Source organism: Euphorbia lathyris, chromosome 9, assembly GCF_963576675.1.
Source record: "Euphorbia lathyris chromosome 9, ddEupLath1.1, whole genome shotgun sequence".
Taxonomy (NCBI): Eukaryota; Viridiplantae; Streptophyta; class Magnoliopsida; order Malpighiales; family Euphorbiaceae; genus Euphorbia; species Euphorbia lathyris.
This window is the reverse complement of record NC_088918.1, coordinates 54,452,497-54,473,974: the sequence shown is the minus strand read 5'-3', so window position 1 is coordinate 54,473,974 and position 21,478 is coordinate 54,452,497. Positions and strand designations below refer to the sequence as shown.

The 21,478-nt window shown below is 35.0% G+C and overlaps 2 protein-coding genes and 1 non-coding gene across 3 annotated transcripts; 2 read left to right on the top strand and 1 right to left on the bottom strand.

Annotated features, from left to right (window-relative positions):
* The first annotated feature begins 9,988 nt into the window (after nucleotides 1-9,988).
* LOC136206928 (inositol transporter 4) lies at nucleotides 9,989-12,689 on the top strand. Its single transcript, XM_065998139.1, has 5 exons — nucleotides 9,989-10,136; nucleotides 10,234-10,389; nucleotides 10,705-10,775; nucleotides 10,866-11,201; nucleotides 11,299-12,689. Exons 2-5 carry the CDS (start codon nucleotides 10,254-10,256, stop codon nucleotides 12,508-12,510), a joined length of 1,755 nt encoding a protein of 584 aa, XP_065854211.1. The 5' UTR covers nucleotides 9,989-10,136; nucleotides 10,234-10,253; the 3' UTR covers nucleotides 12,511-12,689.
* Nucleotides 12,690-15,781: 3,092 nt separating this feature from the next.
* On the top strand, nucleotides 15,782-15,883 carry LOC136207554 (U6 spliceosomal RNA). The gene has a single exon (XR_010676692.1). It is a non-coding gene; the product is annotated as a U6 spliceosomal RNA (small nuclear RNA).
* Nucleotides 15,884-16,780: 897 nt separating this feature from the next.
* Nucleotides 16,781-19,800, bottom strand: LOC136205909 (U-box domain-containing protein 4). The gene is made up of 2 exons (XM_065996759.1): nucleotides 18,294-19,800; nucleotides 16,781-17,284 (listed from the first exon to the last, which is right to left on the bottom strand). Exons 1-2 carry the CDS (start codon nucleotides 19,638-19,640, stop codon nucleotides 17,222-17,224), a joined length of 1,410 nt encoding a protein of 469 aa, XP_065852831.1. The 5' UTR covers nucleotides 19,641-19,800; the 3' UTR covers nucleotides 16,781-17,221.
* Nucleotides 19,801-21,478: the final 1,678 nt, after the last annotated feature.

Genomic DNA, 21,478 nt, shown 5'->3' with positions numbered 1-21,478 from the left:
GTGAGAAAGATCCAGAGGTTGAACGGGCGGATCATCGTACTAGAAAGATTGTCAACAAGCATATCAAGGTATAAAACAATTCCTGGAAGAACCACCCTTGATGAGCAGACCAATCTGAAGGGGAGACCTAAATTTGTATCTATCTGTCATGGCTAATGATATGTGCACCGTGGTTATTCAAGAAGAAGAAGGTCAATAGTTCCCCATCTATTATGCTAGCAAAATATTGAAGGATGCGGAGACAAGATATTCGAAGCTAGATAAAATGGCTCCGGCGGTTGTGACAACATCCATCCGCGTCAAACCATAGTTCCAAGCATAACCTCAACATGATCGAGATCAAAATCAAGAGCCAACTTCGCCACCACGATTCAACATTGAACACATGGATGATGAGATTGAAAGGCGAGTGCATGCCGCTCCAGATAGATGAGAGAACAATGCAGAAAGGTACGCCTATCCAATTAACAGGAATTCGCCATTCACAGCACGGATCATGTGGTATGAGGCGGACAAAAGGTTTAAAGCTTCCAACTTGCCACAATATAAAGGAGAAGAGTGCAATATAAACGGGACATTACATATCCCGAACCCAAAGGAGGGGAGCATGTAACCATTGGAAGGAACGCCAAGACGTATTATAGGTTCCATAGAAGAAATGGCCACCACATTTTGAAGCTTGCTGGGAGCTGGAAAACTAGATAGATTTGTCCAGAATAACAAATAACAAGACAACAAGCAGAAAACAAATCCCATAAAGAAATTCAAAAGTGTCATTAATGTCATAACAAATGGACCAGTGTATCAGCCACCCGTGAAAAAAGCAAAAATATCCGCTCTGGATAAAACATTCCTCAATTGCCCCTTTTGCAGAAACAGGTCCAGTAATCTCTCCACATACAGATGTGTTGGTAGTAACAATGACGATTGAAGGATGGGAGATGAAATGAAGCCAGTAATGGTAGACACGTGCAGTTCTTGCAATGTACATTCCCACCAGCAAAGGAGGAGCGGGAACCAAAAGGTGGCTCAAGAGACCTACTCGGCATCACTATCGATCCGCCCATAATCTAAAGATGACGAAGGTGAGGAAGATGAACTTGTCACTACATCTTTGGGCGACACGTAAATTTTCCTTATTGCTGATGGAAAGCGGGTGCGGATCGCCAATGGATTAAAACCTGAGATCAAGGAGGATGTTACGAAAGTTCTCATTGAGTCTGAAAGCGTGTTTGCATGGGAGAATGAGATCCCCATAGGAGTAAGCCCAGATGTGATTACTCATAAGTTAAACATCATTAAGGATGCGGTTCTAGTTGCTCAGAAAAGACGGAACCATGGGCCTAAAAATCTGTATTTTTACGTATTCTTATATGTGTATAAGGAATAAGGGAAAATTAATAGAAATAATGGCAAACCATTATTCCTTCTAAAAGAGATATTTATGCATGATTAATGTGGAATTAATGATAATTAATGCATGATTAATGCATGGGTGAATATGCAAATAATGAGGAAAAGGAAGGAGTCTCTAGCATTATGCCACGCCACGTGGACCATGACGAGACACGCCATAACAAGATACGCCCGATGAGAGCGAGTAATGGAGACCCGCCATTGTTCTCAAGGAGAGCGTACATACGCCTTGATGGATCTAGGAATACCAAAAGGCGCCTTTATTACCAATCATGAATGGGAATAAATACAATTAAATAGCAATTAATAGCCATTAAAGGGGAATAAAGACTTGACTGTTCGAATACTCCAACTTTGAGGGTTTCAAGGATAAATGCTGGGATTAAGGGAGAATTGATAGCAATTAAAGATAAGTAATGACATGACTGTTCATCTACATCTCCATAACATCCAAATATCATACATGGGGAAAAGGATAATTAGACAAAGAATGAAGGATCCACCATCAATACTCTTATAGATAAGGATCCACCGACGGATCTATGGATTCCTCAACACGCCTCAAAGGGTCAAAAGCCTTGGGAGACCCACCGTCAAACATCGATATGCCCAAGGAACGGCAAAGTGATTCCCAATAAAGGCAACTAATAACCCATTAATGAGCTAACGGTCATACTTGAATAAGATCAGTAACCGCCATTAATGAGGCATTAATGGAGACTTTCTAGTTACCAAGAGTTACAACTACATGAGTATAAATAGCTTGCATCCCAAGATATTGAGGTACACTTACCGATTCTCTACTTTTGTGCTTCCAGTTTATTCTCAGAAATATTACTGACTTTGGCATCGGAGTGTCCCCCGGCCGATCCCAACGGCGCCTCACAGGGAAGTGCTTCGATCAAGGATTTTTCCACAAGTTATCAATTGGTGCGGTGAAGGTGGAGCTCTAACAAACAAAAGATCACAAAATCTTGATTGTATAGAGGTTCACAAAGAACAAAACAATGGAGTCAATGGAATAGAAATCACAATCTCAAACCTTGGCTTAATCAGTACAAATAAATCTATCCAACGATAGGGTTCTCTATATATTGGTGAGAAGGAGTTTTCTATATTAAATCTGGAATTTTATGATAAACAAGAAAAGTTTCTTCTCCTTTCTTGTTCTATTTTTAATTAAAGAAATTTAAAATTCCTTACCCTTATGAAATGTTATGAATATCATATATGTTATTATGATAAATCTAATAAATTGTGAAAGATACCCCAAAAAAAATTTGTGAAAGATAAAGTCATAGAGACATATCTTCATTAAATCTTGCATGCTTAATATGCCTTATATTTTTATGCATGACGAGTATAATATGTCATTATCATTGAATTAGTACAAGATGCATGTATAAAATCCGTAATTTTGAAATTTTATAAAAAAAAAACTCATCCATTCAAGGTGATTTTATCACTTAATATTAAGATATCTTAAAAGGCTCGTGTAATTATAGATGATTTAGATCTGATCAGTCTTTTGGATGAACATGCATATAACTATTAGAAGAAATTACAAAAAATCATATTTGGTTTTTCTTGTACAATTCACCATCTATGTATGACTTTTCTCATATATAGTACTTTTAATATCAGAAATACATATTTTTGAATATTGTTTTGTCAAACAGTTATTTCATTCTCTTTTTTACAAATATGTGTTTATTCATATAAAAACTGTTTATCTGACATTGTTAGAATTTCTTTTACCAACATAAAGAGACTTGTAAATATTGAGTCTATTTGTGATTATCATGTAATTGTCCATAACTGTTAAGGCCATTATGGGTAGATGAATTACGGAATTGGGTAAACAAAACTCTCAAGTCCTGAGCTAACTATAAAAAAGTGCAAGTGCCAGTTTCGAATCAGAACATTAATTTGTGCAAAGTTCTTAGGATATACATGAGAGTTTCTTAGAGATTTTTGGATGATGGTATATGATGGTATGTGAGGATGAATTTTTGGTAATTTTCCATACACCCTAAATTGGAGGAGAATCATGGTACATGTCTTTTTCTTCCAAAATTACCCTTTCTCTTTTATTTTATTTATACAAATGAAGTGATATAAAAGTAATTTCATATATAACTGCATTATTAAACCATCACTTACCTTACTTTAATTATATTTCATCCAAACGAGGCCTTAATAATCTCTGAATGTCATTAATGCATGAATGCACAATATTGATTGCAAGTAAATAGCAACTATGTAAGATATCTTACCCAATACAGAATGTCATAGCTTTTATGATGTTTAAAATAAATATGCTATCTTGGATATTAATATGCATTGAAATATAAAAAGGCATTGTTTTCAACCATTGTCATTATGGTGTGCATTATTAAGAATTCATTTATGTGCAGTAGTAATCTTTATGGTTATGACCGTTATATGTGGTATTATTAACACAAGCACAATTAAAATTCTATTATGAATTTGTTTGGCATATAATATTTACCTGGTTTTATCCTTTGACTAAAGTTCATTCTAGAGTCAGGGACCAACGTGAAGGAATTACTAAATTGATTCCAAAATGAACTAAAAATTCCATAAAGAGACATTGCATCGTACATGATATTTGCCAACGAGGCCAATGCAAACAGTCTTTCGCTATGAAGTTTGTTCCATGGATCAAGCCATTGATACATAAGGTAAGTGAATATAGCTTTTATGCCTTACCATAATCTTTTAATAATGGACAGGGTATGCCCCACTTCTGGAGTTCTTTCAGTACTAACCCACAAGTACAAGGGAATCGCTAATATTGCAACCAGTGCCAAACACTTGCATGAAAATAAAGCTCAAATCCAAAGAAGTGTACATTCAGAGTCACTTCAGAAAAATTTCTTGACTACGTCATTAGCCAAAAAGGAGTTAGAGCAAATCCAGATAAAGTAAAAGCCCTAAGAGGCAAATGGCGAAAAGAGCGCCTAAATAAAAGCCCTACAAGGAGAAAGGTGAAAAGAGCGCCTAAATAAAAGCCCCACAAAGGGTGAGAAATATCCGGAGGTTGAACGGACGGATTATCGTACTAGAAAGATTATCAACAAGCATATCAAGGTATAAAACAATTCCTGGAAGAACCACCCTTGATGAGCAGACCAATCGGAATGGGAGACCTACATTTGTATCTATCTGTCATGGCTAATGATATGTGCACCGTGGTTATTCAAGAAGAAGAAGGTCAACAGTTCCCCATCTATTATGCTAGCAAAATATTGAAGGATGCGGAGACAAGATATTCGAAGCTAGATAAAATGGCTCCGGCGGTTGTGACAACATCCATCCGCGTCAAACCATAGTTCCAAACATAACCTCAACATGATCGAGATCAAAATCAAGAGCCGACTTCGCCACCACGATTCAACATTGAACACATGGATGATGAGATTGAAGGGCGAGTGCATGCCGCTCTAGATAGATGAGAGAACAATGCAGAAAGGTACGCCTATCCAATTAACAGGAATTCGCCATTCACAGCACGGATCATGTGGTATGAGGCGGACAAAAGGTTTAAAGCTTCCAACTTGCCACAATATAAAGGAGAAGAGTGCAATATGAACGGGACATTACATATCCCGAACCCAAAGGAGGGGAGCATGTAACCATTGGAAGGAACGCCAAGACGTATTATAGGTTCCATAGAAGAAATGGCCACCACATTTTGAAGCTTGCTGGGAGCTGGAAAACTAGATAGATTTGTCCAGAATAACAAATAACAAGACAACAAGCAGAAAACAAATCCCATAAAGAAATTCAAAAGTGCCATTAATGTCATAACAAATGGACCAGTGTATCAGCCACCCGTGAAAAAAGCAAAAATATCCGCTCTGGATAAAACATTCCTCAATTGCCCCTTTTGCAGAAACAGGTCCAGTAATCTCTCCACATACAGATGCGTTGGTAGTAACAATGACGATTCAAGGATGGGAGATGAAATGAAGCCAGTAATGGTAGACACGGGCAGTTCTTGCAATGTACATTCCCACCAGTAAAGGAGGAGCGGGAACCAAAAGGTGGCTCAAAAGACCTACTCGGCATCACTATCGATCCACCCATAATCTAAAGATGACGAAGGTGAGGAAGATGAACTTGTCACTACAGCTTTGGGCGACACGTAAATGTTCCTTATTGCTGATGGAAAGCGGATGCGGATCGCCAAAGGATTAAAACCTGAGATCAAGGAGGATGTTACGAAAGTTCTCATTGAGTCTGAAAGCGTGTTTGCATGGGAGAATGAGATCCCCACAGGAGTAAGCCTAGATGTGATTACTCATAAGTTAAACATCATTAAGGATGTGGTTCTAGTTGCTCAGAAAAGACGGAACCATGGGCCTAAAAATCAGTATTTTTACGTATTCTTATATGTGTATAAGAAATAAGGAAAAATTAATAGAAATAATGGCAAACCATTATTCCTTCTAAAAGAGATATTTATGCATGATTAATGTGGAATTAATGATAATTAATGCAGGATTAATGCAAGGGTGAATATGCAAATGATGAGGAAAAGGAAGGAGTCTCTAGCATTATGCCACGCCACGTGGACCATGACGAGACACGCCATAACAAGATACGCCCGCTGAGAGCGAGTAATGGAGACCCGCCATTGTTCTCAAGGAGAGCGTACATACGCCTTGATGGATCTAAGAATACCAAAAGGCGCCTTTATTACCAATCATGAATGGGAATAAATACAATTAAATGGCAATTAATAGCCATTAAAGGGGAATAAATACTTGACTGTTCGAATACTCCAACTCTGAGGGTTTCAAGGATAAATGCTGAGATTAAGGGAGAATTGATAGCAATTAAAGATAAGTAATGACATGACTGTTCATCTACATCTCCATAACATCCAAATATCATACATGGGGAAAAAGGATAATTAGACAAAGAATGAAGGATCCGCCATCAATACTCTTATGGATAAGGATCCACCGATGGATCTATGGATTCCTCAACAAGCCTCAAAGGGTCAAACGCCTTGGGAGACCCGCCGTCAAACATCGATACGCCCAAGGAACGGCAAAGCCGATTCCCAATAAAGGTAACTAATAACCCATTAATGAGCTAACGGTCATACTTGAATAAGATCAGTAACCGCCATTAATGAGGCATTAATGGAGACTTTCTAGTTACCAAGAGTTACAACTACATGAGTATAAATAGCTTGCATCCCAAGCTATTGAGGTACACTTACTGATTCTCTACTTTTATGTTTACAGTTTATTCTCAGAAATATTACAACTACATGAGTATAAATAGCTTGCATCCCCGGCCTATCCCAACGGCGCCTCACAGGGAAGTGCTCCGATGCTTTCAGGATGTCCAGTTATATGAACGGGGTTACTACTCTTGTCTGGTGGGATCGTGATAGGCAGCCAAAAGGGATGGGAGAAAGGGTTTTGCACCGACATAGGACATATTTGGTTCAGTTGTTAGCTAATAGTTGTTGTGATTGTTGTTAGTTGTTTGCGGTTACAGTAAGCTGTTAGTTTTTTTTGTTATTAGTTGTTTAATTATAAATGTTTGATAAAATTATATTGAACGGTTGGCGTTCAGATTTAAAATGTTTAATGTTTTAAATTAATAAAAAAAAATTATAAAATGATAAGGTGAAAAAATGCTCGTAACGTTTACAACTAGGAGCAATTTTTCTCTTAACCTGGTGCAATTTTACCTATAAAGTTGGCAACTAAGAGCAATTTTACCCCTAACATTGGCAAGTTAGATCAATTTCATATATTATTTGAAACACACATATTTTATTTCTTATTCTACACCAATTGCACATATAAGTTAGTTCTCGAAAAAGAGGGTTCATATTTTCTTTGTGATTTAATAATAAGATTCAAAATTAATATTTATAAATTCAGCGAAATTTTTGAAATTTTTTTGTCCAACTCGTACAAAAGACTATATTTAAAAAAAATCACGTCTAATCATATATTTGTGATCTGTTACTAATTATAATAAAATGATGCACATGTGAAGTCTAGATCACAAAATTCATGACCAAAAGACAGTTTGATTAATTATTTCTCAAATTTACTCAACTTGTCAATGTTAGGGGTAAAATTGTTCTTGGATGCCAACGTTAGGGGTATAGTTGCATCATTTTAGACATTAAGAATAAAATTACTCCTAGCTATAAACGTTATGAGTATTTTTGCACCTTATCCTATTATAAAATAAAAAAATATGTTATACAAATTAATAAAAATAATATATATATATATATATATATATATATATATATATATATATATATATATATATATATATATATATATATATATAAATTTGAACGCAACAAAACATTGTTTTTCCAGTAATTATGTTGTAGAAATATATTAAAGAAGAAACATATTTTGTGGAAATAAGAAGGATAATTTTGTCAATAACAAATAATTACAAACAATAGGGTATTTGTTTCAGCTTTTCGGATGAGCGTTTAGTATTTCACTTCAAACGGTAGGAAATATAGCGTTTGGTTAGGTTTATATAACCACATCGTTTAGCATTTTCTCTAGAAACTGCAGCATTTTGGAGATTTTCACGAACAGCTCCTGTTTGGAGTTTTTCATAAACAGCTATTTGTGGTTATTTATTATTGACAAAATTATAATTCTTATTTCCACAAAATATGTTTCTTCTTTAACATTATTTATATTTCTACAACATAATTACCGGAAGAACAAAATTTTGTTGCGTTCAATAAAATTTTTATTTTTTATATAGATTATTTTTATTAATTTGGGTAGCACATTTTTTATTTTATAATAGGATAATATGTAAAAATACCTCTAACGTTTATAGCTAGAAGCAATTTCACTTTTAACGTCTAAAATTGTGCAATTATACCCCTAATATTGCCAGTCAATAGCAATTTTACCTCTAACATTGACAAGTTAGGTCAATTTGAGAAATAATTCATCAAATTGTCTTTTTAGTCATGAATATTGTCATCTACACATCACATATGCATCATTTTATCATCATTAATTAGTAAGAGATCACAAACATATACAGTAAAACATCTATATAGGAATACTCTATTTAGGAATAACCTCTATTTTGTTATAAAAAAATGAGGTCACAACTTGGTAATAACTCTTTTGTACGAGTTGGATAAAAAAATTCAAATATTTCGCTGAATTTATAAATATTAATTTCAATTTTATTATTAAATCATAAAAAATATGAAATCTTTTTTTAGAACTACCTGATATGTGCAATTGGTGTAGAATGAAAAAAATATTTGTGTTTTATAATAATGCATGAAATTGACTCAACTTGCTAATATTAGAGGTAAATTTGCTCTTAGCTGCCAATGTTATGAGCAAAATTGCTCTTGGTTGTAAACGTTAAGCATTTTTTTTCACCTTCTTCCTTTCATAATTTCTTTGTTGATTAATTTAAAACATGTTCATATTAGACATTTTAAATCTGAATAACAACAATTCAATATAATTTTACCAAACAGCTAATAACAAACAACTAACAGCAACAGTTAATGATTTGCCGCAACTGTAAACAACTAACAACAACCGCAACAGCTATTAGCTAACAGCTAAACCAAATAGATATGAGCTTTTCGTGAAAGGTTACAAAACGATGTAGTTTCCAAAGAAAATGTTAAACGTTGCGGTTATATAAACCTAACCAAACGCTACATTTTTTGTAGTTTAGAGTGAAACATTAAACACTCAACCGAAAAGATGAAACAAACACTCTCATAGTGTTTTTTTTATTATAATATTAAATATTAAATTGTACTCAAACAAAAATACTAGTAATACATTGTAGGAAAAAAAATAACAAATGTTTTTAAAGGATAAAACAATACTATAACAAATGATTTTTATGTATTCATGGACCTTTAGTGATTTTTTAATGGAATTTACATTAATAACGTCTTAATATGGATATCTTTTTCCTCACATTAATCACGCCTCCACCTTATCCGTAGCTCAAAATTGGGAAGTAGAAAAATCATAGTAGAATTTACATTAATAACGTCTTTTAAAATGAATAGTCCAAAGGGTTAGGTGTAACGTCTTTTACATTAATAACGTCTTTTAAAATGGATAGTCCAAGGGTTTAGGTGTAACGTCTTTTACATTAATAACGTCTTTTAAAATGGATAGTCCAAGGGGTTGGGTGTAACGTCTTTTACATTAATCACGTCAAGTGGTAGTGCATATGATAGTAGGGATTGAGTTATAACTTTTCAAGTTTCAATCACTTGTTTCAAATAAATAAATTGACAACGTTTCAAAATTTAAGGATAAGTTGCAAATTTTAAAAAAATGTACATGTATTATATCAACTGGTAAGTAGAAAAGTCTGTTGTTTTTTTGGAGTTCATATTTTCCCAATTATCCATAAATGAGGGTTTTATCTTTTTTAAAGAATAATCATAATAATTCTTTATTGAAGCAATCAATAATGATAAATAATAATAATAATTATAATTTGGGTTTCCACACACATGTTAGACTTTTATTTGTTATAGAAATTGAATAATAAATGGAAATGAAAGTTGGAGGAGTTTTCCAATTGAAAACAAAATCTGTTTGTGGTCTATATATACACTCATAGTTGAGTACAGTATAGAAGAACATGCAAAGGGTTTTCTCATAGAATCAAAAGGATCTCTGGTTCGTCTCTTTCCTCTGTTTGTCTTTTTACTTTTGAGGTATTCTATCACTCTCGATTCCACAACAAGAGGGTTATTGATTTTTGTAATTTTGGCAGTGAAAAAGAAGAACAAAAAAATGGTGGAGGGAGGTGTTACAAAAACAGATCGTGCAGAGTTAACAGAATGCTTTAGGATGGCATGGAGGACTCCTTACATTATGAGGCTTGCTCTCTCTGCAGGAATTGGAGGCTTTCTCTTTGGTTATGACACAGGTTTTCATATCTAATTCCCCTATTAATTGCACTTTCTTTCGCAGATTAATACTCTGCTACTTGTTACAATCTACTAATAATCGCTTTCTCTGTATATCAAATAAGTTTTCTCTCTAATTTCCCCTAATTTAGGAGTTATTTCTGGTGCAAATCAAATTATAATTGTTGATGTCATTGAAGTCCGAAATTCAATCAGTTGCAGTTTGTTTGATAGATTAATCCCTTATTAAACTTGTTTGATAATGTGGTTTCGGAGTTCTTTCTAGTGCAAATCAAATTTCAATTATTAATTACTTGTTATATGATGTGGTTTAGGAGTTATTTCTGGTGCATTGCTTTACATTCGTGAAGACTTCGAATCTGTTGACAAAAAAACATGGCTTCAGGTATATACGATGGGAATCAAGATTTTCATTATTGCATTATCTATCTGTTAATAGTATTGAACTGTTATTGTTGATGATGATGGTGAGCAGGAAACAATTGTGAGTATGGCGGTGGCCGGAGCAATAGTCGGAGCAGCAATTGGCGGATATTTAAATGACAGATATGGGAGGAAGTTTTCAATTATGGTAGCTGATGTTCTGTTCCTTGCTGGTGCAGTGATAATGGCTGCTGCTCCAGTTCCGGGTATAATAATTCTGGGTAGATTTTTTGTTGGTTTGGGTGTTGGAATGGCATCCATGACGGCACCCCTTTACATATCAGAAGCCTCGCCTGCGAAAATCAGAGGTGCTCTTGTTAGCACTAATGGTTTGCTAATCACAGGAGGCCAATTCTTGTCTTACCTTATCAATCTGGCTTTCACCCGGGTATAAAAAGATAACACAGATTGAGATTGTTCTTTCATGTTTCTTTAAACTTTTTAAGGTTTCAAGTTTTAATCTGTTTTAAAAATTATGTTAACAGGCTCCTGGAACGTGGCGTTGGATGCTCGGGGTTGCTGGCATTCCCCCTGCGGTTCAGCTTATTCTGATGTATTTTCTCCCTGAGTCGCCCCGATGGCTCTATAAAAAGAACCGAGTTAAAGAAGCCAGGGAAATCTTGGAGAAAATATATCCTGAGGAGGAAGTTGAAACGGAAATGAAATCATTAGCATTGTCCATTGAAGCTGAAAAGGCGGACGAGAAGGAAATTGGGGAGGACATAATATCGAAAGTGAAAGGCGCATTCAAAAACGACGTAGTGCGCAGGGGACTCTATGCAGGCATCACAGTTCAAGTTGCTCAGCAGTTTGTGGGTATAAACACTGTCATGTACTATGCACCCACAATAGTTCAGTTTGCCGGGTTCGCATCCAAGTCTGTTGCCTTGGCGTTATCCCTTGTTACGTCTGGCCTTAATGCTCTAGGAACTGTAGGTAGTATGCTTTTTGTGGACAGATATGGAAGGAAGAAGCTGATGCTTATTTCTATGGCCGGGATCATTGCTTCCCTTGTAGCCTTATCGGTTGTGTTTATTGAAGCTTCAAACCATGCCCCGATTGTTAGTTCAATCGAGTCTGCTCATTTCGGTGCCAACTCTACTTGTCCAAAGTATTTGACAGCCCCAAATCAGTTCAAATGGAACTGTATGTCTTGTTTGAAAGCAGATTGTGGATTTTGCTCGAATCCTGCCGGAACTAACCTTCCTGGAGCATGCTTAGCTTCAACCAAGGACTTAAAAGGTTCATGCAAAGCAGAGCATAGGGTCTTTTTCGAAGAGGGTTGTCCGAGTAAATTCGGATTTCTAGCAGTTGTACTTCTTGCAGTTTACATAATTGTATATGCACCTGGGATGGGGACAGTACCATGGATTGTCAACTCGGAAATATACCCTTTAAAGTACAGAGGGGTCGGTGGAGGAATCGCTGCAGTAGCAAACTGGTCATCGAATCTCATTGTGAGCGAATCTTATTTAACTCTAACGGAGCATCTTGGAGCAGGGGGAACATTTTTTCTATTTGCTGGAGTTTCTTGCATTAGCTTTGTATTCATTTACCGGTTTGTACCTGAAACTAAAGGGCTGAAATTCGAGGAGGTAGAAAAGATCCTACAGGTTGGTTACAAACCGGAATTATGCTGCACCGGAAGAGGAAAACCGAAGGAGAAGCAGAAGGCTGTTGAACTGGAATCCGTATAAAGGTAGAAAACACAAGGATTAGCTTTAACCTTTGTTTTATCGAGGTTACCAATCCTTTTAGGCATTAGTGCCCTATAAACAAATTTCAGTCTGCATTTTGGATGACTGATAGATACTTATTATTATGATGATGTCAATCCTTGGTGAAATAAATAACATACAATTTTATTGTTGCTTTATATTTTACTTTGATTTATCACTTTTAGTTTGAAATGCATATATTTAGTTTCTGATATGAAAGGAGAAATTGCATATCATATCATATAGGATGAAAAAATAAATAAAAGGAAAAGGTCAGATGATTGAGGAATTATTAATTATTGGCCTTTCTAAAGTATATTAAAAAGTAGGTATATTTTTCTTTTTTAATTCATATCTATTAGAAAGCTATTTCTGTTCTGAAATAAGTATAAGTAGTTATTTTTCAATTTTAATACACCACGAAATGATGAATTATTTCTCAATTTTAAGATTTAGGATAAGAACCTCTTATTTTCAAACATTTTAATTGTATTTCATATATAAAAATAGAAATTGGCAGTAAATGGCAAGTAAACTGATATAGCATTTTAAGGATAAGATTTTGTTTATATAAAGTAAATATTTGTTGTCCTCCAGTACAGACTATCTTTGTTGGCAAAGTATAAAGGAAAGGTTTTCTTTACACACTTCTCATAAGCCATACCAACTTTTTGGGTAGTCCCATAATTTATTAATTAATACATCTACTTTCTTTTTTCTTTTTTTTCACTCGTTTTAACTTTAAGAATAATACAAATTATTTTTTAATTCTCCATAAGAGGGTGTTTGTTTCAGCTTTTCGAATGAGCGTTTAGCGTTTCACTCCAAACCGCAGGAAATATAGCGTTTGGTTAGGTTTATATAACCGCAGCGTTTAGCATTTTCTCTGGAAACTGCAGCGTTTTGGAACGTTTCACGAAAAACTCCTATTTGGAGTTTTTCATAAACAGCTGTTTTCAGTTAGTTGTTATTGACTGAATTATCCTTCTTATTTCCAGAAAATATGTTTATTCTTTAACATTATTTATATTTCTATAACATAATTACCGAAAAACAAGATTTTGTTGCCTTCAATAAATTTTTTATTTTTTATAAAGATTATTTTTATTAGTTTGTGTAACACATTTTTTATTTTATAATCGGATAAGGTGCAAAAATACCCTAATATTATCTTTTGTACAAGTTGGACAAAAAAAATTCCGATATTTCATCGAATTTATAAATATTAATTTTCAATTTTATTATTAAATCACAAAAAAAAATATGAAATATCTTTTTTAGAACTATTGGTATGTGCAATTGGTGTATAATAAGAAATAAAATATCTATGTTTTCTAAGAATATCTGAAAACGACCCAACTTTCCAATGTTAGAGGTAAAATTGCTCTTAACTACCAGCGTTATGGGTAAAATTGCACCATTTTAAATATTAAGAGTAAAATTTTTTTTAGTTGTAAACGTTATGTGCATTTTTTCGTATTTTTCCTTTTATAATTTCATCGTTGATTAATTTAAAACATGTCCATTTTAGACATTTTAAATCCGAACAGCAATAGTTCAATATAATTTTACCCAACACTAGTAATTAAACAGCGAATAACAAATAGCTAACAGCAACAGCTAATAGCTTACTGCAACTGCAAACAGCTAACATCAACTGTAACAGTTATTAGCTAACAGCTGAACCAAACAGTCCCTAAGTGTATATTTCTTGGTAGAATAATAGGACACCCGGAATAAGGATATATACAATTGATTGACCTATTCCTAACGAAACTCTATCCTAACACAGACTTATTCATGGGCTAAGTTGAACTAAACTGAAACCGGACCTAACCAAATTTTACACTTAATTATTATGTCGGATTGGGTCACACTAAAGAAACTAATTTCTAAGTTTAACTCCAACCACCTGACTAATATACATTTTCTAAATCCTGTAGCAAAGGAAAATATAGTTTTCCCCGATAATCTTATTTTGATTTTTGATTTTTCTTTCATTTGCTTTTCTTACTTTTGCTCTTTATATTAACCAAGTTTGATCTCTATGGGTAACAAAATGTTAGCATGTGAGGTAATAATTGCAAAAAAAAATAATAATAATGACTCCACCATTGAAATTGATAATTAGATAGAGATACATATAATATTTAAAACCCTAGAAAAAAACAAATTTCTTGAAACTTTAGTGAGCTTGTGTCACTTCTCTTGCAATTCCATATTTTCACTATATTTGTGCAATAATAATTAATTCATTGGTGTTGGATACTTGGGTCCATATCCACCACGTTCAAATGAACCAAAGACTTCAGCGTAGCCCAACCCTACTAAACTCCATTTGTATATATCTAGGATAGATTTGAATTTTACAGAAAAAAAAAATACATAAAAATTCAGATTCGAAAAATTATTAATAAAATACTAATTTAAATAATGTTAAACTAAAAAAAATCATTATTATATATTTTAAAAACTATACTTTATGAATTAAGAGTTAAAATATATTTTTTTGGATTAGAATTTATGGATTGAAATCTAAAATTTATAAATTAGAACATAAAATCATATTTTACTTAAGATATATAAAAAATAATGATATATTGAGAATTAAGTTTTATAATATTATTTAATTATAATTTTATTTACAGATCTGATTTATTATAAATAGTCCTTTTACAAAATAGTATGAATCAATCAGCCCGGCTCAACCATGAATATTAATGATTAAATCTATCTATTAAAAACAAAATAACCATAGGAAACCCATATGTTAAATATTCTTTAAGTAGAAAGTTTAACTTTTATTATTAAAAATTATATATATTTTTCAAATTGGTTTATTTGGACTGGGCTTAGAATTTAATTTTCAAACTCGAATCCAGCCCCAGCCCCCTTAAAATAACTGCTGGACAAGGCCTGAGCTAAACAGTTTCTGACAAAAGCATATGGTAATAGGGCCCATGGACAGGTTTAAAAACAAGTATTGCTTTGCTCCAAAATTCACAAAAGATTCGAAAAATCCAACAACAAAAAAAAAAATCAAAACTGATAAGAATAGTGTACATATTTTAATTTTAGAAATTCCAGTTTTCAGTTTCGGTGTCGCCATTCCAAAAACCACTAGTTTCAGTTAACAGACTGAAATCAATATACATATACCTTTCGTTTAATTAGACAGTAACAACATATAAATACAACTATTGAATTTCATAGTATAAATGTTATAGTTTGAAAAGATAGCGAATTCTTTGTCCCTTTGGGGACATCCGATAAAATTGGAACGATACAGAGAATTAGCATGGCCCCTGCGCAAGGATGACACGCATAAATCGAGAAAAGATAGCAAATTCTTTGGAATGTTCGAAAATTTAAATTTTGAAATGGTAAAGATCAGGATCCCATTTCCATTAGAGATTGTACAAGGAATAAAAGCTAGAAATCAATAATCAAAAGCAATGTGAAAAGAATATGAGGAAAAAAAAAAAAAAAAGCAGTGCATTATGGAAAGGGTAACCTACCGACCTGAACAGGGCTCAGTTTAGTTCTTCCAGGTAGCATAAAGAATAAATGATTCAAACAGAAGAAAAACTACAACCGACACTAGATTATAAGGACAATGGTGATTATCATATCAGATCAATCAGATAGAGACCATTGAAAATATAGCAATACCATGACAAAATGAACACCTGCTTTGCCAGCTCATACATGGTAAAAAACGACAAGTGATTAACATTTATTTATCATATCCTTCCTTCCTACACTTATTATTATAATACAGATGCTCTAAATACAAAAAATAAATAAAATCAAATCAAATGTGGGGTTTCAGCGGTTGTTGGCCTTTCTATGCACTCCGATTTCATGTCTGCTCACACCCAGACATATAAACCACCTTCTGATGCTACATCTCCACCAAATAATATTTACTTACTTTCATACATGGAGTAGAGATCCTCACTTGGAACTTTGTTTTAACCAATAATGTTAAACAACTCAAATTCATATCCCTAAATAAATAAAATCCTACTTCCATCTACCACTACCACCCACAAACCCATTATCTTATGTGTATGGGGAGGAAATTCTTCTTATAATGTTATAATGTTGTGGATGCATTTTACATCTTCCTTTCAAAGACTAGCTTCCAAAATTTGAAACCTTTTTCAGTCAGAATTCAACAGCTAGCAAATACCCCATTCAGATTTTAGCAAAACAGCCAAATAAGTACTGGGTTTCACACTCACACTTATCAAATCTAGGATTTTCATTTGCCAAAATAGAAATCCAAGCTACATATATGCAATTGAAGAATAGAGAACATAACCAAGGACATGCTGCTTATAGCATATATTCTCTACCTTCACTGATTTAAACATTGACAATCATCATCAGATTCATATATCCCAGAAAAGGGTGAACTAAGTATTCTTCCTCTTCTACAAACCATGACAAAAACAAAACTTCAATAACCTACCAACCATACATCTAATGAGTCAGTCTCTTACTTACTAAGCTTCTCCTAAGACTCCACATTTCTTCCCTAGATTTATGGAGCCACACTGTACAAACCGTCCAAAACACTCTCCATATATATATATATATATATACAAAATCAATAACCACTCATTCAATCTAATTAGCAAATTACCTTCTTTTTAGAAAAACTTCTAAGAAACACACCACTTGTTTAAGGACTAGAAGATGATGCCTCCTGTCTTGGTTCTCTCAAATAACCAAGAAGCGTCTCAGCCTGCCATGAACAACAACCAGATACCATCAGCAACTATGACCAAACAGTTAATCTTTCATAAGAAACCGATTATATGCAAAGCCGGCCAGCCATCAAACTTGTGAAAAAAATTCACTACACTCACACAGATCAATTTGTATTAGAAAAGGCAAAAGCTTCCCGAGGCCCCTAATAATTCTAATTTTGGTGGATTGAGTCCTAATCCTTCATTTTAACACATTAAGCCTCTGGTTTTTATTTTTGGTCGCATTAAGTTCTCGATAAAAGCTACTCAGTAACAAAGCTTTATTCATTTCATCTACATTCAACATATGCATTTTTAATCCAGTTTGAAAGAAGTTATTTACATGTGCATAGCTATAGAAAACTGTAAACCCTTCTTTCCAACTGTAAAAATTGCAATTTGAGATGCATATGAAACCAGTAATAATCTTTAGATGTTCAAAGCTAACTATAGCTAACTAATTTGGCAAACAATGACTTAATGTGACCATAACTAAATAATCAGGGCTCTAACGAGTTGAAATAAAATATAGGGACTCACTCAATCCAAATGATCAAGGCCTCAGGATGCTTTTTTGCCTATTAGAAAAGTCACAATTCTTTCATGGTGGCAAAATTAAAGTTATAAATTCCACATTTTTACTAATAAAAAGCTAGCAAGTTAAGGTATGTCAAATTAACAAGAATGATATGCCACCTACAAGTCAATCATGTACAAAAGAGTTTCACCTACATAAACTGAATCCCAAAAACTGAATCCAGTTCAAAATTACTCAAACTTTTTTAATTGTATAATCTCTTAAAATAGTGAAAAAATCTAAATTAAGATTGATACTAGTATTTTTCTAGCGTCTTATTGGCCATAATTTGGAGTCAACGACTTTCACAAGTCTAGAGTAAAAATTGCGACTTTTTCTTTGACCCTAAGAAAAAAAAGTAAGAATTGAAGAGAGTTGAAGCAATTCAGCTCAGAATCAATTCAATTAACGAGAAGTGATGTACAAACCTTGTGCTTAGCACGAATGGTTCCAGTCTGTGAAAGAGCCACAAGAGGAGGAATTCCACCTTCCCTGACGAGCAATCCACGGTTCCTCACACTATCAGCACACAATTGCAGTAGTGTAAGTACAGCGAATTCCTTCCCTTTAACTGATCCATCTTCTATGGCTTCCACAAGCGCAGCAAAACCTCCTTCCTCCACAATCGCCTCTCGCCCTTCTTCAATAGTTGACAAACTACTCAGCACAACCATTGCCTTCTCCGCCATCCCTGTCCCCTGTTCTGCCACCATCCCCACAAGCGGCTTCACAGCTCCAGCACTCACCGCTCTCTCTTTATTCTGCCTAATCGAGCATAGCTTGTAAAGAGTCGTTAGAGCATCCTTTTTTCCTCTGGTGGATCCACTGATCAGCAACGAAACTAATGGCGGTATTGCTCCACAGGCACCAATTGAGTTCTTGTTCTCTTCTAGCAACGCAAGACTCAGTAAAGCACAGGCTGCGTTTTGCTTTGAAGTTTCAGTTCCAGTTTTTAGTACATACACCAGAGATTTAATTGCTCCATTGTTTGTAATTAAACCCTTGTTTTCCTCGTGAAGAGAGAGGTTTAACAGAGCCGTCACGGCGTGTTCTTGCGTCCACGGATCGCTGCATCGAAGAAGCGGGATTAGTGCCGGAATAGCACCGGATTCCCCAATTAATGCCCGGTTATCTGCCCGATTCTTCGCAAGAAGTCGAAGCTTCGCTGCTGCCGATCTCTTCACAGCAACCGACGGCGATTGAAGACTGTCCACGCAGATCTTGACAGTTGGTTGGAGATCTTCAGGCGAAATACTCTCAATTATTTCCGTAGAGAAATTCTCCCTCTGTAGAAAACCTAGGCAGGGTTCCGGCTCCGGCTCGCCCGATTCATGTCCTTCATTTCTAGAATTATTTTCCAGGTCCGGCACGCACGCGAGACGCTGCAATTCTCCGGAGATATCGCTGCTACAAGCTGAAAAATCACTGAATGCTTGGGAGATATCGAGGAAATCTTCACCATTATTTGCAGAAGATTTACCAGATTTATCACTAGTATTAAGGCTTCGAGAAGCCAGCTCCCCGAGACGCATATCCATGACCGATTCAGTCAGGTTTTCCGATACATAAACCGAATTGTCGGTGGCAGTAGCAAAAGAGCAGCAGCTGCCACTGTTATCAGACTGGTAGAGATTAGAGCGTATGGTTCGCATGGAACGCCCAACATTGCGGTTGATTTTGGTAGTGGAAGCTGAAGATGGGGTATAATAGTTGTTTCGGGTTAAAGGGAAGCGATTCGAATTGGAGTGCGAATGCGAATCTTCTAAAGAAACCATTTTGGGAAACAATTTAGCTTCTGAGGGAGAGAGTTATGGAAATGAGTACTATTCGGGTTTTGATTTCAAGATAAATTCATGGCGAATTTGGGTGAGAACTGAGAAGAGAGAGAAAGATAGTGAGAGTACAGGTGAAGAAGAAGATGAAAGAAAAAGAAAGAAAGAGTAAGAATTTGGCTGGCTTTGCTGTGTGTGGTGGTTTTGGTATCTGGGTAAAGATAAAGAGACAGGAGATATGATCTATGAGAATTGTGACAGACGGACATATAGTAAGTTCAGGTCTTATCAGGTTGGTCAGATGGGTCCAACTACTTTTATTATATGAGATCGACGGTCTAAAAATAGCTAAGATATACCAACAGTAACAGTACTGTATCCCGTAGAAATTTTAAAAACATTTGAACACACTTTTCTAATGTAACCCTTAGCAAATTCCCTACGCTTTGTCGTTTAGGCGAATTCACTTTCACTGCTGGGAAATGCTTTGTCGTTTATGCCTTAAACGTTTTCCCAAACATTACTTGACTGGGTTAAATTACCCGAGTGTTAATTTAATATTTTAGTTAATATTATTCTAACAGTGAGTTTTCTCCATAATAAATAGTGAATGAAAACTTTTAGTAATTTGAGATGGGTTAAAAAAAATTTATAGTTTATTTTTAATTTAAAATTTTTGAATTGTAACTTACATATTTTTTTTTTTTTTTATTAAGAGGGTACCTTTCATTAGATAAGTAAATTGCTTACATCACTTAAAATAACAGAATGAAAATAGCTAGGAAAATCTTCCCATAATAGTTTCTTTTGATCATTCCTCTGTGCCTTAGACGCAAGTAAATGGGCTGGATTATTTGTCTTCTTTCTTTCGTGGAGCCACATTATTGAATCAAATTCATCAGCAGCTTTCCTTATGTCTTCCAGCACCGTTTCTAACCAGTTGGTGCACTCTATCTTCCCTGTAAGTAACTTGATGGCATCTAATGAGTCTGAAGCGGCAATCAATCGAGACAAGCCGACTTGTCGTGCAACGGCAAGGCCATTTGCTATCGCTTGAAGTTCAGCGTGAAGGACACTTAGGGACTGCCCAAGCGAGCCGCCTCCAGCATGGTGGACCGTACCCATATTATCGCGAATTAAAAAATCGAAGGCACTGCAATTAGTGTTTGAGTCAAAAGCTGCATCGCAATTTATTTTCAGAATCCCAAGAGGAGGAGGCTTCCATTTGATTTCTTCATGTCGCTGTTTCTTGGCTCATGTTGTCTTTTTTCCTGTCCGCACCAGCTATAGCATCCTGAACACATTTCATTGCTCTGACAATGCCTAGCGGCTTATTCCCGTTAGCAAGGCGTTTGCGTTCGTACCACATGATCCAGATTATGCAACATACCTCTGTCAGTTCATTCCTGGTAGCTTGTGCTACGATATTAGAGAACCAATCAAGTGTCGAAATCCCCCCAATTTTATAGGCTTTGAGCGGTGCTTTTGAGCTCTTCCAGTATCCTTTGGAGATGATACAATCCCTGAATAAATGTAATAATGTTTCTAGAGCACTTTCACATAACTGACACCAAGGATACACTTTCATTTTCCTTTTAGCTAGAGTCTCAGCACATGGAAGAGCATTGTTTAAAACACACCAGATTGTGTGAATAATCTTGGGAGGTAAATGCAGTTTCCACAAGTCTTTCCATATGGAAGTCGTGGAATTAGATGATGAAGCTCTCCCTCCCAACTCTGGACAACATGTTGAAGCCACCTCGTAGCCGGTTTTCACTGTGTAATCCCCCCACTTCGTCTTTCTCCAAAAGATTTTATCAGCTACTTGTCGTTGGCTTAGT

What these genes read in the sequence shown, in the direction of transcription:
- LOC136206928 (XM_065998139.1), top strand. Translation starts at nt 10,254, where the DNA reads ATGGTGGAGGGAGGTGTTACAAAAACAGATCGTGCAGAGTTAACAGAA. An exon ending in ACAAAAAAACATGGCTTCAG is followed by an intron (nt 10,776 to 10,865) that starts GTATATACGATG and finishes GATGGTGAGCAG; the next exon opens with GAAACAATTGTGAGTATGGC. An exon ending in TCAATCTGGCTTTCACCCGG is followed by an intron (nt 11,202 to 11,298) that starts GTATAAAAAGAT and finishes TTATGTTAACAG; the next exon opens with GCTCCTGGAACGTGGCGTTG.
- LOC136205909 (XM_065996759.1), bottom strand. Translation starts at nt 19,640, where the DNA reads ATGGTTTCTTTAGAAGATTCGCATTCGCACTCCAATTCGAATCGCTTC. An exon ending in CCATTCGTGCTAAGCACAAG is followed by an intron (nt 17,285 to 18,293) that starts GTTTGTACATCA and finishes TGTTCATGGCAG; the next exon opens with GCTGAGACGCTTCTTGGTTA.